This window comes from Nipponia nippon, unplaced genomic scaffold (assembly GCF_047370975.1).
Source record: "Nipponia nippon isolate SJK-2023a ecotype South Korea unplaced genomic scaffold, ASM4737097v1 scaffold_10, whole genome shotgun sequence".
Taxonomy (NCBI): domain Eukaryota; kingdom Metazoa; phylum Chordata; class Aves; order Pelecaniformes; family Threskiornithidae; genus Nipponia; species Nipponia nippon.
In genome coordinates this window covers 2,122,568-2,136,738 of record NW_028262291.1, presented here as the reverse complement: position 1 = coordinate 2,136,738, position 14,171 = coordinate 2,122,568, and the positions used below count along the sequence as shown (strand labels likewise).

Sequence of the window (14,171 nt, the reverse complement as noted above, 5' to 3'; positions counted from 1 at the left end):
TTTTGAAGTTCCGCCCACTATCCCCCCGCCCCCCAGCAGTGAGCCCCTCCAAATCTCTCCCCCCAACCCAGCACTGCCCCTGTGCCTGTGGGGAGCTCTGGGAGGGGCCCTGGGGGATGACCCCAACCCTGCCTCAGTTTCCCCACCCGGCGGGGGGACCCGCTGCCTGCTGCCCACCATCAGGCAGGGCAGCTGCTGCAGGCAGGGCAGAAGCGGCCCCGCTGTCACCGCTTGGGGAAGGTGGCGTGGGGCAGGGGGGCAGCCATAGGGCAGGAACCCCCTCTCACCCACCCGGTGCTGGCACCCACGGGGCATCGGGTCGGTGGTCCCAGGGCAGTGGGGAGCCCCCCCCGGGTGGGGGCATGGGGGCACGTGCGCTGTGGCCGTGCCGGTGCGGTAGCGGTGGCCCCCGTGATGGCATCTCCCCATCATGCGCTGGCTTCCTGCTGCCGCCCGCCCTGCGGCTGTTGAGCTGGGCCGATGGTATCGCGGGGGCACGGGGGGGCCGGGGACCTGCGCCCGCCACGGTAGCGACGGTTGTCATGTCTCTGCTGGGGGGATGGGTCCCCAGCTGGGGACACAGGTGGCAGCCATGGGGTGTCACTACTGGGGACATGGGTTGGTGCTGGGGACACTGGTGGTGGCCATGGGGTGTCACCACTGGGGATGTGGGTTGGTGCTGGGGACACTGGTGGTGGCCATGGGGTGTCACCACTGGGGACGCGGGTTGGTGCTGGGGACACTGGTGGTAGCCATGGGTTGACAGCGTTGGGGACATGGGTTGGTGCTGGAGACACTGGTGGTGGCCATGGGGTGCCACCACTGGGGACATGGGTTGGTGCTGGGGACACTGGTGGTGGTCGTGGGGTGTCAGTTTTGGGGACATGGGTTGGTGCTGGGGACACAGATGGTGGCCGTGGGGTGTCAGTTTTGGGGACATGGGTTGTGCTGGGGACACAGATGGTGGCCACGGGGTACCAGTGTTGGGGACGTGGGTCGGTGCCAGTGCGGGGACCAGGAGAGTGGCCTCGGGACGTGCCCCGGGGACCCGGCTGGTGGCCGGGGGTGCCGTGGCCGCGTGGCTCTGCCCCGGCGCGAGGCCATGGAGGGTGGCGGTGGCCGGTGGCCGTTTCCTGCCGCTAATCACGGCTAATTGGCTTTGCCCTGCCCTGGGCCAGGGAGCCCACGGAGGCGGGGAGGCGCGGGGGCCACGTCGGGGCGTAAGAGGATTTCCCTGCCTCCTTCTTAAGGCTTGGCCGCCCTGGGGTCCCGCTCGCTGCCCGCCTGCCCGCCTGCCTGCCCACCCGGCCCCGGCCCCATGCCACGCACCCGGGGGGACAAGGGGGCCCCCAAGGACACGGAGACCCCGGGCAAGGGGAAAGGGGGGGAGGTGGGCGAGAAAACCCCCAAAGCCCCCGAGGAGGGTGGCTCTCCGGTCACCAAGAGCCCTGGCTCCGAGTCCCGGCACAGTGGCCACGGGCAGAAGAACAGCAAGAAGGTCACCGGGGACCCCCACGCCACGGCCACCAAGACCTACTACCCCTTCCTCAACACCGTCTTTGGCAAGGTGGGGGTAGCCAGGCAGGGGACGGTGGCACTGGGAATGGAGGGGACATGGGGACGAGGTTGAGGATGCTCTGGGACCCTGGGGATGGAGGGGACATGGAGCATTGGGGATGGGGACAGGGACAATCCAGGACTTTGGGGATGGAGGGGACATGGGGACAGTGAAGATGGGGTTGGGGATGCTCTGGGACCCTGGGGATGGAGGGGACATGGGGCATCGGGGACGGGGTCAGGGACACTCTAAGACTATGGAGATGGAGGGGACATGGGGGCAGTGGGGATGGCGCTGGGGACATTCTGGGATGCTGGGGATGGAGGGGACACTCTGGGCCCCTGGGAATGGAGGGGACACCCATGGGGCCAGCCTGGGAAGGGGGAGCCGAGCCGGCAGTCCTCCACGGGGGGACACGTCCTGCTCCCCCACCTCCAGGACTACAGATCACCCTTGGCAGCACCCATGGGTGCTGGGCAAATCCCATTCGGAGCCTGGGGGTCCCGGGCTGGGGCAGCCCAGGGTGGGTGGTGGGAGAGGGGACCTGGGGGCCAGGGCAGGGCAGGGCTTTGCCTCCAATCCCTCTAATCCCTCCCGTCGGAGTTAATTTTGGCCCACGCTTAACGAAGGTGACACCGTGGTTTGCTGGGGGCGGGGGGGAGTTGGGGCTGAGCCGGGTCTGATTCTGTCCCCACCCTGCGTGCGCCCGGCCCAGGAGCGGGAGCTGTCACCAGAGGAGCTGGACGGTGAGCGGGGGGGACCCAGGGGGCTGGGGTGGGCTGTGGGGACGGGGGACGTGTGCCATGGAGGGCTCTGCCGTGGGGCGCGGTGCCACAGGGACCTGTGCCATGGAGGGCTCTGCCGTGGGGCGCGGTGCTGTGGGGACCCGTGCCATGGAGGGCTCTGCCGTGGGGTGCAGTGCCATGGGGACCCATGCCATGGAGGGCTCTGCTGTGGGACACGGTGCTGTGGGGACGTGTGCCATGAAGGGCTCTGCCGTGGGACACGGTGCCACGGGACCACATGCCACGGCGCCGCATCCAGGGAGGGAGCTGCCCCGGGCTGGCACGGTGCCTGGGAGCCCCCCACGCCTGACGGGGTCCACGTGCCCGCGCGTGCCCGCGTGTGTGGGCAGAGCTGCTGGACGCCTTCAAGGAATTCGACACGGACCAGGACGGGTACATCAGCTACAAGGACCTGGGCGCCTGCATGCGCACGCTGGGGTACATGCCCACCGAGATGGAGCTCATCGAGATCTCCCAGCACATCAAGATGAGGAGTGAGCGTGGGACCGGCCACCGTGGGGCTGGGGTGGGGGCCTGGGGCGTGGGGGGCTGAGGTTGTCCCCTTCCCGCATGCAGTGGGCGGCCGCGTGGACTTCGAGGACTTTGTGCAGATGATGGGGCCGAAGCTGCGGGAGGAGACGGCCCACATGGTGGGCGTGAGGGAGCTCAAGATCGCCTTCCGTGAGGTATGGCCACCGCCACGGGGGGGGACCGCAGCGATGGGGGTGACCACAGGCATGGAGGGGACGGCGACCACGGGAGGACCACGGTGGGCACAATGACCACAAGGGTGATGACAGGCATGGAGGGGACAGCAATGATGGGAGAACCATGGGGAGACCATGACCACAGGGGAGCAATGACCATGGGGGTGACCACAGGCATGGAGGGGACGGCGACCATGGGAAGACCAGGGGGTGACCATGACCATGGGGGGATGGTGACCATGGGGGTGACCACAGGGGTGGCCACAAGCATGGAGGGGACAGTGACCATGGGAAGACCATGGGGTGACCATGACCACGACCACGGGGAAATGGTGACCATGGGGGTAACCACAGCCACAGAGGGGATGGTGACCACGGGAAGACCATGACCATGGGGTGACAGTGGCCATGGGGGTGACCACAGGCATGGAGGGAACAGTGACCATGGGAAGACCATGGGGGGATGGTGACCATGGGGGTGACCACAGGCAGGGAGGGGATGGTGACCACGGGAAGACCAAGAGGTGACCATGGCCCCCGGCGGCGGGGCCGGAGGGGAGGGTGACCCCCAACCTGTGGGCGCCGCAGTTCGACGTGAACGGGGACGGGGAGATCAGCAGCGCGGAGATGCGGGAGGCCATCGCGGCGCTGCTGGGGGAGCAGCTGAAGGCGCAGGAGGTGGACGAGATCCTGCAGGACGTCGACCTCAACGGCGACGGGCGCGTGGACTTCGACGGTGAGGGGGTACCCCCTTCCCCGCGGCCGCCCCACGGCACGCGGCCGAGGGCTGCGAAGGGTGGCTCGGCCCCGGGTCCCCTGACGCCCTCCTCCCTCGCCCTGCAGAGTTCGTTATGATGCTGTCATCCCGGTAATGAAGCCTGGGGTGGGGCAGGAGGGGCCGCCCCAACCCGATCCTTGCCCAGCCCCACCTCTCTGCCAGCATTAGGCTTCAGAGTGAACAGCTGGAGCTCAGCCCGCATCTGGGAAGGGGGCGGACACAAGACTGCCCCCCCCCGACCCCAACAGCCCCCGGGGGGGGGCCGGCGGGGCCGGGGGGGGGGGGACTGGGGCACCCAATAAACCCCCGTGCTCGGAGCTGGAGGCGTCTGGTGGTCGTTGGGGTGGGGGGACACGGGGTGGGACCGGCCCCTGCCCCCCCCCGAGCCCCCCCCGGGGCGGGGGCAGCCGTGGGGAGCGCGTGGGGTCGAGGGTGCAGGCAGGGCGCGGGCAGGGTGGGGCAGGGTGCAGGCAGGGTGCAGGCAGGGTGCCTGCTCTGCGCTCCTGCAGGCACAAAGCACGTGGGGAGCGCGCTGGGGACAGGCAGGGCCCGGGGGGGGCAGGCAGGGTTCAAAGGGAACAGGCAGGGCCCGGGGGTGGAGGCAGGACCCGGGGGGGCAGGCAGGGCTCAGGAGGGACAGGCAGGGTTCAAGGGGGACAGGCAGGGTTCAAGGGGGGACAGGCAGGGTTTAAGGGGGACAGGCAGAGGTTCGAGGCGTACAGGCAGGGTTCGGGGGTACAGGCAGGGTTCAGGGGGTACAGGCAGGGTTCAAGGGGGACAGGCAGAGGTTCAAGGGGGACAGGCAGGGCTCGGGGGGACAGGCAGGGTTCAGGGGACACAGGCAGGGCTCAGGAGTACAGGCAGGGTTCAGAGGGTACAGGCAGAGGTTTGAGGGGGACAGGCAGAGGTTCAGAGGGTACAGGCAGGGCTCAGGGGTACAGGCAGAGGTTCAGGGGATACAGGCAGGGCTCAGGGGGACAGGCAGGGCTCAGGGGGTACAGGCAGAGGTTCAGGGGATACAGGCAGGGCCCGGGGGTACAGGCAGGGCTCAGGGGTACAGGCAGAGGTTTGAGGGGGACAGGCAGAGGTTCAGGGGATACAGGCAGGGCTCGGGGGGACAGGCAGGGCTCAGGGGTACAGGCAGAGGTTCAGGGGGTACAGGCAGGGCTCAGGGGTACAGGCAGAGGTTCAGGGGATACAGGCAGGGCCTGGGGATACAGGCAGAGGTTTGAGGGGGACAGGCAGAGGTTCAGGGGGTACAGGCAGGGCCTGGGGATACAGGCAGGGCCCGGGGGTACAGGCAGAGGTTTGAGGGGGACAGGCAGAGGTTCAGGGGGTACAGGCAGGGCTCAGGGGTACAGGCAGAGGTTCAGGGGATACAGGCAGGGCCTGGGGATACAGGCAGGGCCCGGGGGTACAGGCAGAGGTTTGAGGGGGACAGGCAGAGGTTCAGGGGGTACAGGCAGGGCTCAGGGGTACAGGCAGAGGTTCAGGGGATACAGGCAGGGCCTGGGGATACAGGCAGGGCCCGGGGGTACAGGCAGAGGTTTGAGGGGGACAGGCAGAGGTTCAGGGGGTACAGGCAGGGTTCAAGGGGTACAGGCAGGGCTGAGGGGCAGCGGGTGCCAACCCGCTCTCTGCCATTGGCTGGATGACCCGACTCGCTGCAGCCAGCCGGCCAATCAGCCTCCCCAAAGCGGCTGGCCAATCAGCACGCACCAATTAACGGCGGGGGGGAGGGGGAATAGCAACCTTCCGCGGTGTTTGCCCAAACCAACTGGCCAATCAGCGCGAGGGAGGCCACGGGCTCAACCAATCCCGAGCGAGCACCCTGCTGGCCAATAAGCACAGTCCCTCAGTGCCAGCTGGCCAATCAGCACACGGGGGGGTGTCCACGTGCCGTGGGGGCAGGCAGGGGGCGATGGAGGGGGCACGGCCACAGCCCTGCCTGCTCCCCCCCACCCGTGTCACCCCCGCCGGACCCCCCGCCCCTGGGTGTGCCCCCAGGGTGTCCCCCCGGCTGGTGCCACCCCCTGGCAAAAGGGGAGGGGGGGGGGGGTCCGTGGGAAGAGGCCGGGGTCCCCCCAAAAAGCCGCGTGGGGTGGCTCCACTGGGGCTCGAACCCAGGACCTTCTGCGTGTAAAGCAGACGTGATCACCCCTACACCATGGAGCCGGCGGGGGGCGCCCCCCCGACCAGCAGCAGACCCTGGGGGGGGCTCTGTAGCGCAAGGGAGAGGGCGTCAGGCTTCGAACAGCGGCGGCCGCGCCAAGGTCGAGGGTTCGAGGCCCACCGCAGCCGCTCCTGTTGCTGGGGGGGAATACAGGACACATGGGGATCCCCCCCCCCAGGACAGAGCCCGGGGGTGGCAGGGCTGTGGGCCAGCACGGGTGGGTTGGGGGCAAGGAGACAGGGAGGGGGATAAGCCCCAAAACATGTGGGGGCACCCCGTGGATGCGTGGGTTTAACCCCCGCTTCTGCCTCCCCTTTCTTGCTGGGGAGACGCACACACAAGCCGCCCAGGGACGCCCGGGTGGCCCCAGCGACACTTCGGGGGGTCACGGGAGGTGTCTGGGGACACACTGAGGATCCCTGCAGCAGGACCCAGGTGAGGGGGGGACAAGGAGCCACGTCCCGCAGGCAGAGGGGTGTCAGGGTGGCACCTGGGGACCCCCAGAGACAAGGGGTGCCCACAGGGATCTTGGGGAACACGTACTGGGGACCCTGCAGTGCTGGCACATCCAGGAGGAGGAGAAGGAGGAGGAAGGCTGTGTGCCCCCCAAGTGTCCCCCCCCACACACCCCAGGAGCTGCCCAAGTAGCTCAGCCGGCAGGGCATCAGACTTTTAATCTGAGGGTCCAGGGTTCAAGTCCCTGTTTGGGTGCTACTGTCCCCTTTTTTTTTGGGGGTGCAGGGACCCGCGTGGGGATCGGGTGGTCCCTCAGCTCCCCAGGGTGGCCCAGCAGCAAAGGGGGCCCCAGGATGAGCACCCACACCCTCCTCAGAGAGCAGGCACGCCTGGGCTGGGCAATTCACAGATTTTAATTTAGTTGTCTTCCTGGAGGGGGGAGGAGAAAAAAAAAAAAAAAAAAAAAAAAAAAAGGCATCATACACCCCCCACTGTTCAGTTTTGGGGGTGCAGAGACCCCCCCCAGCCTCCCCCCCCAGCATTATCTCCCGCCCCCTGTAGTGTTTGGGGGTGCAGGGGCCCGCTGCTCCCCAGAGATGGATGGGAGAGCCCCCCCCCGAAAGCCAGGACCTCCCCCTGCCCTAAACCTACAGGGAAGGCACCTGGAGGGGGAACCCCGTGGGCGGGGGGATCCCCCGGGGAGGCTGGGGAGGGTCCTCTCTACATATATATAATATACAGCTATAGAACAGGCTGTGGGGCAGAGTCTGGCCCCCCCCCCCCTGCACCCCGAGAGCACCCTGGGGAGGGCGAAGGGGAAACGGAAAAAAGGGGAAGGGTGGGGGAGAGACCAAGGCCAGCCTCGGGCTCGCCCCGCTGCGCCCACCGCCCGGGGCAGAGCCGGCCCCCTGCCCTCCCCAGGGGACCCCCGCTGAGCCCCTGGCCCCGGGGGGCGCTGCCCAGGGCGCCGGGGAGGAGGCGGGGAACAAGTGCTCGTGTATGGGATGAAGGGGGAACCCCCCACTTTGCGAGCGGGTTTTGGAAGTGTGTGTGTGGGGCGGAAACCCGTGCCGGCTCCCGCTCCCCACCCCGGCATCAAGGTCAGTTTGGATCGGCTAAGGCAACCCCGGCGACGCGTGGGGACAGACGGGCGGTTAAGACAGACGGACAGACAGATGGAAGGGGGGGGGGACTGTGGCAAGCGCCAGGCGGTGCCGGCTGGCCTTCATCCCCCTCCCCGCTGCTCCTCCCCGCCGTCTCAGAAAATGTCCGGGCACAAGGTCCAGTCCTGCTTCTCTTTGCTCTCCCAGTAACCGCCCTTGTAGACGTGCGCCAGCTCCTGGGTGACGGGGTCCTTCTTGCGTTCGAACCACAGCGGCTTGTAGGGGTCATAGGGGGTCCCTGGGGGGGGGGGCACAGGGAGGCGTGAGGGCCGTGGGGACCCGTCAGGGAGCGGGGTGGTGGCCACTTGTTCCCTTTCTTACCGTCCTCGGTGGCCCTGGCGGCTTCGGCCTCGCGTCTCTTGCGGGAGATGCGTTGCTTCTCCTCCAGCCGCTGTTTCTCGGCGTTGGCTTCGTCCCAGCGGCCGTTCTCCATCAGGCGCTGGTCGGGGCGCCGGCGGCTGTCCGTGGGCGCCGTGCCGCTCTCTGGGGCATTGAGCGTCAACGCCAGCTCCGAAAAGTAGTACATGTTCTCTGCGTATTTCCTACGGCGGGGAAGGGAATGGATCTCAGCCCCTCCGCCGGCGGGCTTCACACCCGGCCCCGCTCCCCTGCCCTTTGCCGGGGGCCCGGAGCTGTCCCCCAGCTCTTGGGACACCCTGTCCCACGTCCCCTACTCACGGGAGCGGGTTCCTCTTCCACAGCAGCACCCGGCTGTCCTCGGCCTCGTGGGGTCTCTGCCGTCCCTCTGCTCCGTTGTCCCCAGCGCCCAGCGTCACCTTGTAGCAGTCCATCTTCTCATCCCAGGTGCCCAACAGGACATAATGCACCTTCCCCGCGGGGTCTGTCACCTCCCCGGTGACCTGGCGGGACAGGGGACAGCCTGAATTAGGACACCCAGGAGCCACAAGCTGCCCAGCGCATCCCACGCTGCCCGCCCAGCCTCCCCGTCATCCCTACCTTCCTCGCCACGTCCCGTGAGAAGTAGCTGTAAGGAACGAACTTGAGGTTGCACTTGTCACCCGTCTTGTGATTGACGATCTCGATCTCACCCGACTGCGGAGGGGAGGAGGAGGAGGAGACGGTCAGATCCAGCCCACGGCCCTTTCCCCGGCGGCAGAGGAAACTGAGGCCAGGGGGATCCACGTCTCTGTACAGGGGTCCTGGGATTTCATCCCACCTGGTCTATCCAGAGCTTGCCCACAATGATGTTGTGCACGGTGGTGGTGACCTTTTTCCACGTGTAGTGGTTGCCGGAAGAGTGGAAGACGCAGTGGATGGTACCTGAGGAGGGAAGGTTGTGCTGGGAATGGTCCCCGGGAGCCTGCCTGGCCCACGGAGACTCGGCTGGTCCCCAAACCTGCCCCGCTCCCATAGAATCACAGAATCATTTAGGTTGGAAAAGACCTTTAAGATGATCGAGTCCAACCGCTAACCCAGCTTTGCCAAGGCCACCACTAACCCATGGCCCTAAGCACCACATCTACCTGGCTTTTAAATCCCTCCAGGGATGGGGATTCCACCCCTGCCCTGGGCAGCCTGGGCCAGGGCCTGACAGCCCTTGCAGTGAAGGAATTTTTCCTAATATCCAACCCAAACCTGCCCTGGCGCAGCTTGAGGCCGTTCCCTCTCATCCCATCGCTTGTTCCTGGGGAGAAGAGACCGACCCCCCCGGCTCCAGCCTCCTTTCAGGCAGTTGCAGAGAGCGATGAGGGCTCCCCTCAGCCTCCTCTTCTCCAGGCTGAGCCCCCCCAGCTCCCCCAGCCGCTCCTCCCCAGCCTTGGGCTCCAGCCCCTGCCCCAGCCTCGCTGCCCTGCTCTGGCCACGCTCCAGCCCCTCCATGGCCTTCTCACAGCGAGGGGCCCAAAACGGAACACGGGATTCGAGGTGCGGCCTCCCCAGTCCCACGCGCAGCACAGACATCCGACCTCCCCAAGCGTCTCCCCCCGTGACGCGCGTGCCCGCGGAGCTCACCCAGAGGCATGATGGAGAGGTATTTGCCCCGAAATTTGCTGGTGATTTTGATTTCCTGGCGAAGCGTCCAACCGTGCTTGGAGTCAGCGTGGTGGGCAGCGGCCGGCGGGTGGTGGCTCACCTGGCCGGGAGAGGGGACAGGTCAGCGCCAGCCACCCTGAGCGGGCTGGTGGCCTGAAGGAGCGGGGCTAGCGGTACCTGCTCGCAGAGGGAGCGGTAGCCGTTCTCCTCCAGGCGATCCAGCTCAAAGGTCTCCCCTAGGAGGGGATTGAAGGGCTTGCTGGTGCGGAAGACGGTGGTGGAGTAGGACGAGACGGTGAAGGCGGCCACATAGCACAGCTGCTCCAGCGAGCTCTCACACTTGGCCGCCCGGTCGAGCAGCTCGTGGTACTCCAGGTCCTCCGTCAGGCGCTGCAGCATGGACAGGGGCTCGTTGAAGTTCACCTGGAGGGGAGCGAGAGGTAAGAGGGGGGTCCTGGGGTGCCCCGTGCCCACCCAGCAGCCCTGCCGGCTGCATCCCCGGCTCACCGGCATGGGGATCTTGGACAACTCCTTCCCGATGCAGTTTTTCATGATGCTCCAGAGGTTGAGGCTGTAGTTGGGTTTGTAGGGGATGCGGGTTCTCTTCTCCTTCTTGGTGTCCTCAACCTGGTGCTTGTACTGGGGGCGAGACGAGGGTTGCTGCAACGCTGCTGTGACCCCCCCCACCCCTCCCCGGGAACCGGGGCACCCCCAGCCCGGCCTCGCAGCCAGCCCCCCTGCCAGCCCTACTCCTCCAAGAGCCGGCTCAGCACAGGACGCCGGCAGAAAGCCCCCATCCTACCTGCTCATCCAGGCTGATGTCGCTGCTGGTGCCGCTGATGTTGCTGCCGGTGCGCCTGGAGGGGACGAGGAGAGGGGCAGAGTCAGGCTCGAGCGGGGTTTGGGGGGCGGGAGGGCAGCCCCGTGCCCCAGCACTCACTTGTGGCCCATGCTCTCCGGCATGGTGATGATCTCCGGGGCGTCGAAGAACTCGTTGTCATCGTCCTCGTCGCTCAGGTCTCCTTTTGCAGGGCAGCAGGGATCTGGGCGGGGTGCAGGAGAGGACACTTGAGGCAGCGAGTTCAAGGTTTCTCCCCATTTCCCCCAGCGGGTACTGGAGGGTCCCTTGTCACCACCAGCCAGGTGAGGGGCCATGACACGCCACCCCTGCGGCAGACAAGGCTTAGGAGGAGCAGGGGCAGAGCGAGGAGGGGCAGCAAGCTGCCTGCTGTGGGGGCCGCAGCCGCTCGGCTGCGCAGGAGAGACCGAAAAACCCATCCCTCGGGGTCAGCAACGCAAAGGAAGCTGAGCCCGGCTCAGGAAAAGGACTGGAAGCAACTGGGGGTTACCCCAGGCACAGAGCTGGTGGCTTCCCCTATCCCTGTCCTGCACCATCAGCTCCGTCTGCCCCAATCCGTCCCCCAGCATGCAGTGCAGGGGCTCCGGTCGAACCGGCGGTACCTTTGGCGGAGCCGCCGGTGCCGGACGCGCTGGCAGGCAGGACGGTGGCACCGCGGAAGGCCCTTTCCAGGTGGTTGTGCTGCTTGGCCAGTTGCTCCAGCGTCTCCTCCAGCCGAATGCGCTGGTCCCGCTCATGTTGCAAGGATTTTTGCCACTTCTTGCTGTGGGTCTGGGCCAGCATCAGAAAATCCCGGCAAGCCTGCAGGGAGAGGGTGTCCCATCAGCGAACGGTCGGCGTGCGGGGGTCAAATCCCTCCTGCGGGACCCCCCTGCCCTGCCCCACGGGGTGGGGTGCGGACTCACGTTGATCATGGCGTTGGAAGTGATGCGGAAGAGGGTGGCTCGCTCGTTCACCTGCTTGATCTTCTCGGTGCTCTCGACCGGCAGCCGGAGAGTCTCCAGCTCGCTGAGGGAACGCTGCAGGGCCGTGCCGTGCTTGGCAATCAGGTCGTTGCAGGTGCTCAGATCCTCCACCTTGCTGGAGAGGGTGCGCAGCGTGCTCTGCAGCTCTGTTTTGTCCGTTTGCGACACCGACTCGTCGCCGGAGTCATCTGCCAGCGGGAACAGACGTTAGCGTGGCCCCGCGGGACCTCTCTCCTCCCAGGAGATGGGGAAGAAGGTGAAGCTGCGCGCTGGGAGTAGCGGGAGCGCCTGCCCTCTGAGCCACACCAGGCTCTGACCGCGGGGCTGCCAGGGCGGGCACAGCAAGAAGCCCCCTCTCGCTCCCCAAGGGATGGGAGCCGCACACAGGGCGCTCCCGGCCACGGCATCCCGGATGGCGATGGCGCGGCAGGGAGCGGCAGCTCGGAGCAGATGGCCGATCTCCCAGCATACGAGCAGTCACGCTAGCGAGGAAGCGCGTGCCAGGCTGCTGGCGGCGCCTCAAGCCGAAGCCGGGCAGCGGCACTGTGCCGCCGAGCTCACACGTGGATGGACACGGCCGCCCCTTCCAAACCCTGCTCGGGGAGCAGCTGCCAGCAGCCGGGGCCCCGTGCTGCGACGCCGTCCCTGGGCAGCACCCCAGCCGGGCACGGGAGATGGCTGGGGAAAAGCAGGTTGCGTTTCTGGCCCAGCAATGAGCAAAGAAGCCTTGGGAACAGGGAGGGGATGAGGAATCGTGTTCTGCAGAGCTGCAAAACAGCCCCTGGGCCCAAGGAGCGGGACCCACACGGGTGTAGCAGGGGGCTGACGCGTGCTGCGTGGCTCCGCAGGGCTGGGGACACACACGCCGGCTCACGCGAGGGCTGTGAAGGCACCCTGGTGCGCGAGGGCCGTACCTGATTCCTCCAGCATTTTGACAGCTTTGGCCTTGGCCAGCTCCAGGGCAGTGACCCAGCGTTGCCGTTCCACCTCCGAGCTGGCCTTCAGGTGGTAAGTCTGGGCCCCGCCGTTGGAGATGATAAAATTGCAGGAATCCTCCACGGTGATGTTGGCCGTGGCCAGGTTGATGGTGCCGCGGCAAGTGTGCCGCATCTCCGCCTTGGACCTGCGTGGGGGAAGCAGGACGGGGGCACAGTGAGGGGGCTGGAGGAAGGAGGTGACTAGTAGCCCAGCCCGGCCGGGAGCCGAGCCCTTGGGGGCCATGGAGGGGGCCTGGCATTCCCCACCCCACAGGCAGGACTATTAATAGGGCACCGGCTCCAGCCCCCGGCGGTTTTGCCAAGCCGGCTGGGCAGGCACGCAGCCGGCGTGAGGTTTCACCGCCAGCGCCGGAACAGGGCCAAGGGCTGGCAACGCCGCTTCGGGGGAAGAGTGCGGGGAGGGGTCGGCGGCCCCCGGCACAAAGGCGGGGCTCAGCAGCCCCCGGGACCACCGCGCTCCCCCCCGGTGCCTCCCGCATCCCGGCACGGCTCGGGATAGAGGATGAAGTCCCCGGCGCGGTGCGAGGCCGTGCCAGCCCGGCACACCCCTTCCACGTCACCGGGCCCGGGCCTGCCGGCCGGGGGAAGGAGGGAGGGAGGGAGGGAGCCAGCCTGGGACTCCCCCAGCCCGGCCCGGCTGTAACTCGAGCTGGCAGCTGCCCGCAGGCTCCGGTTCCCCCATGAATAATGGAGGGCCCAAGAGGGACAGGGCCCCCGGGGCCGGGCTCAGGTGTCCCCTTGGGGACCAAGCGGTGGCACAGCGGGGAAGGGGGGGCTGTCACCCCCCTACCGAGCCGCCAGGCCGGCTCCCACCCGGTACAGCCCTCGGTGCTCCCGGGGAAGGGCTGCTCGGGGGGGACGGCCGGGGAGGCAGGCAGGCAGGCGGGATCCCCGGCAAACAGACCCGGGGGACCGCGGGGCGACACCGAGGCCTCACCGGCTTGGGGCGGGGGGACACGAACGCAGCGGGCACCGCGGCGGGGCCGGGCCCAAGGTCACGGGGGAGGGGGCGAGCGGCGGGGTCGGTCCCCGGTAACGCACCGGTAGTAGCTGAGGAGGCCGTTGCTGAGGACAAACCAGCGGCGCTGGTAGCCCTTGATGTAGTTGGTCCACTTGAAGAGCCAGCCTTCCCGCGCCGAACCGGACCCGGCGCCGCCCGCCCCGGAACCGCCACCCCCCGCCGCCGCCGCCGCCGCTGCCGCGCCCGCCCCCGGGCCTGGGCCCGCCCCGCCGCCCGCCGCCGGTGAGGGCAGGGCGGGGGCAGCACCGGGCGCCGCGGGCAGCGCCATGGGGCCGGGCAGCGCCGCCGCCGCCGTCGGGCCGGGGCCCGCGGGCGCTGCGCGCAGCTCCGCCATCGCCGCCGCCGCCACCGCCCCGCCGCGCTGCCGTCACCCGCCCCGCCCCCGGCCGCGCCCCATTGGCGGCGGCGGCCCCCGCGCGCAACGCCCCGACGGACTGATTGGTGCCACCGTCCGGAGGGGGCGGTGCCTGAGCGCTCATTGGCTGTTGGCGCGCTTACGCCACAGGCCGCCAGGCCGCGCGCTCCCCCCCGCCTTCTCACTGGTCCTCTCGCCTGTCTCTCCCCGCGGCGCGCCAATGAGAGGGGAGCCGCGCGTCACCGACGTCAGGACGCGCTCGGGTGGGCGGGGCATCGCAGCGGAGCGGTGACTCATCTCGCCGCCCATTGGCCGTGGGGGCGGGCCTTCCCCCTACTCGCGCCGCCATTGGCTGAACCAT

At 68.1% G+C, this 14,171-nt stretch overlaps 2 protein-coding genes and 2 non-coding genes across 4 annotated transcripts; 2 read left to right on the top strand and 2 right to left on the bottom strand.

Moving 5' to 3' along the window:
* The first annotated feature begins 1,318 nt into the window (after positions 1-1,318).
* CABP4 (calcium binding protein 4) lies at positions 1,319-3,922 on the top strand. The gene is made up of 6 exons (XM_009460957.1): positions 1,319-1,567; positions 2,274-2,304; positions 2,694-2,837; positions 2,920-3,029; positions 3,639-3,786; positions 3,894-3,922. The coding sequence occupies exons 1-6, from the start codon at positions 1,319-1,321 to the stop codon at positions 3,920-3,922; spliced, it is 711 nt and encodes a 236-aa protein (XP_009459232.1).
* Positions 3,923-5,930: 2,008 nt separating this feature from the next.
* On the bottom strand, positions 5,931-6,003 carry TRNAV-UAC (transfer RNA valine (anticodon UAC)). The gene has a single exon. It is a non-coding gene; the product is annotated as a tRNA-Val (tRNA).
* A 636-nt stretch (positions 6,004-6,639) lies between these two features.
* Positions 6,640-6,712, top strand: TRNAK-UUU (transfer RNA lysine (anticodon UUU)). The gene has a single exon. It is a non-coding gene; the product is annotated as a tRNA-Lys (tRNA).
* A 271-nt stretch (positions 6,713-6,983) lies between these two features.
* OSBP (oxysterol binding protein) lies at positions 6,984-13,805 on the bottom strand. Its single transcript, XM_087741717.1, has 14 exons — positions 13,476-13,805; positions 12,351-12,559; positions 11,377-11,624; positions 11,074-11,272; positions 10,553-10,655; positions 10,415-10,469; positions 10,120-10,251; positions 9,790-10,035; positions 9,592-9,712; positions 8,798-8,901; positions 8,578-8,673; positions 8,299-8,480; positions 7,942-8,162; positions 6,984-7,858 (listed from the first exon to the last, which is right to left on the bottom strand). The coding sequence occupies exons 1-14, from the start codon at positions 13,787-13,789 to the stop codon at positions 7,716-7,718; spliced, it is 2,373 nt and encodes a 790-aa protein (XP_087597843.1). The 5' UTR covers positions 13,790-13,805; the 3' UTR covers positions 6,984-7,715.
* Between the last annotated feature and the right edge of the window lie 366 nt (positions 13,806-14,171).

Excerpts from the sequence above, each read along its gene's own strand:
- OSBP (XM_087741717.1), bottom strand. The coding sequence starts at position 13,789 with ATGGCGGAGCTGCGCGCAGCGCCCGCGGGCCCCGGCCCGACGGCGGCG. Across the intron at positions 9,713-9,789 it reads ACCGCTCCCTCTGCGAGCAG|GTGAGCCACCACCCGCCGGC; the intron begins GTACCGCTAGCC and ends TCTCCCGGCCAG. Across the intron at positions 8,481-8,577 it reads CACGGGACGTGGCGAGGAAG|GTCACCGGGGAGGTGACAGA; the intron begins GTAGGGATGACG and ends CTGTCCCGCCAG.
- CABP4 (XM_009460957.1), top strand. The coding sequence starts at position 1,319 with ATGCCACGCACCCGGGGGGACAAGGGGGCCCCCAAGGACACGGAGACC. Across the intron at positions 2,305-2,693 it reads GTCACCAGAGGAGCTGGACG|AGCTGCTGGACGCCTTCAAG; the intron begins GTGAGCGGGGGG and ends GTGTGTGGGCAG. Across the intron at positions 3,787-3,893 it reads CGGGCGCGTGGACTTCGACG|AGTTCGTTATGATGCTGTCA; the intron begins GTGAGGGGGTAC and ends CTCGCCCTGCAG.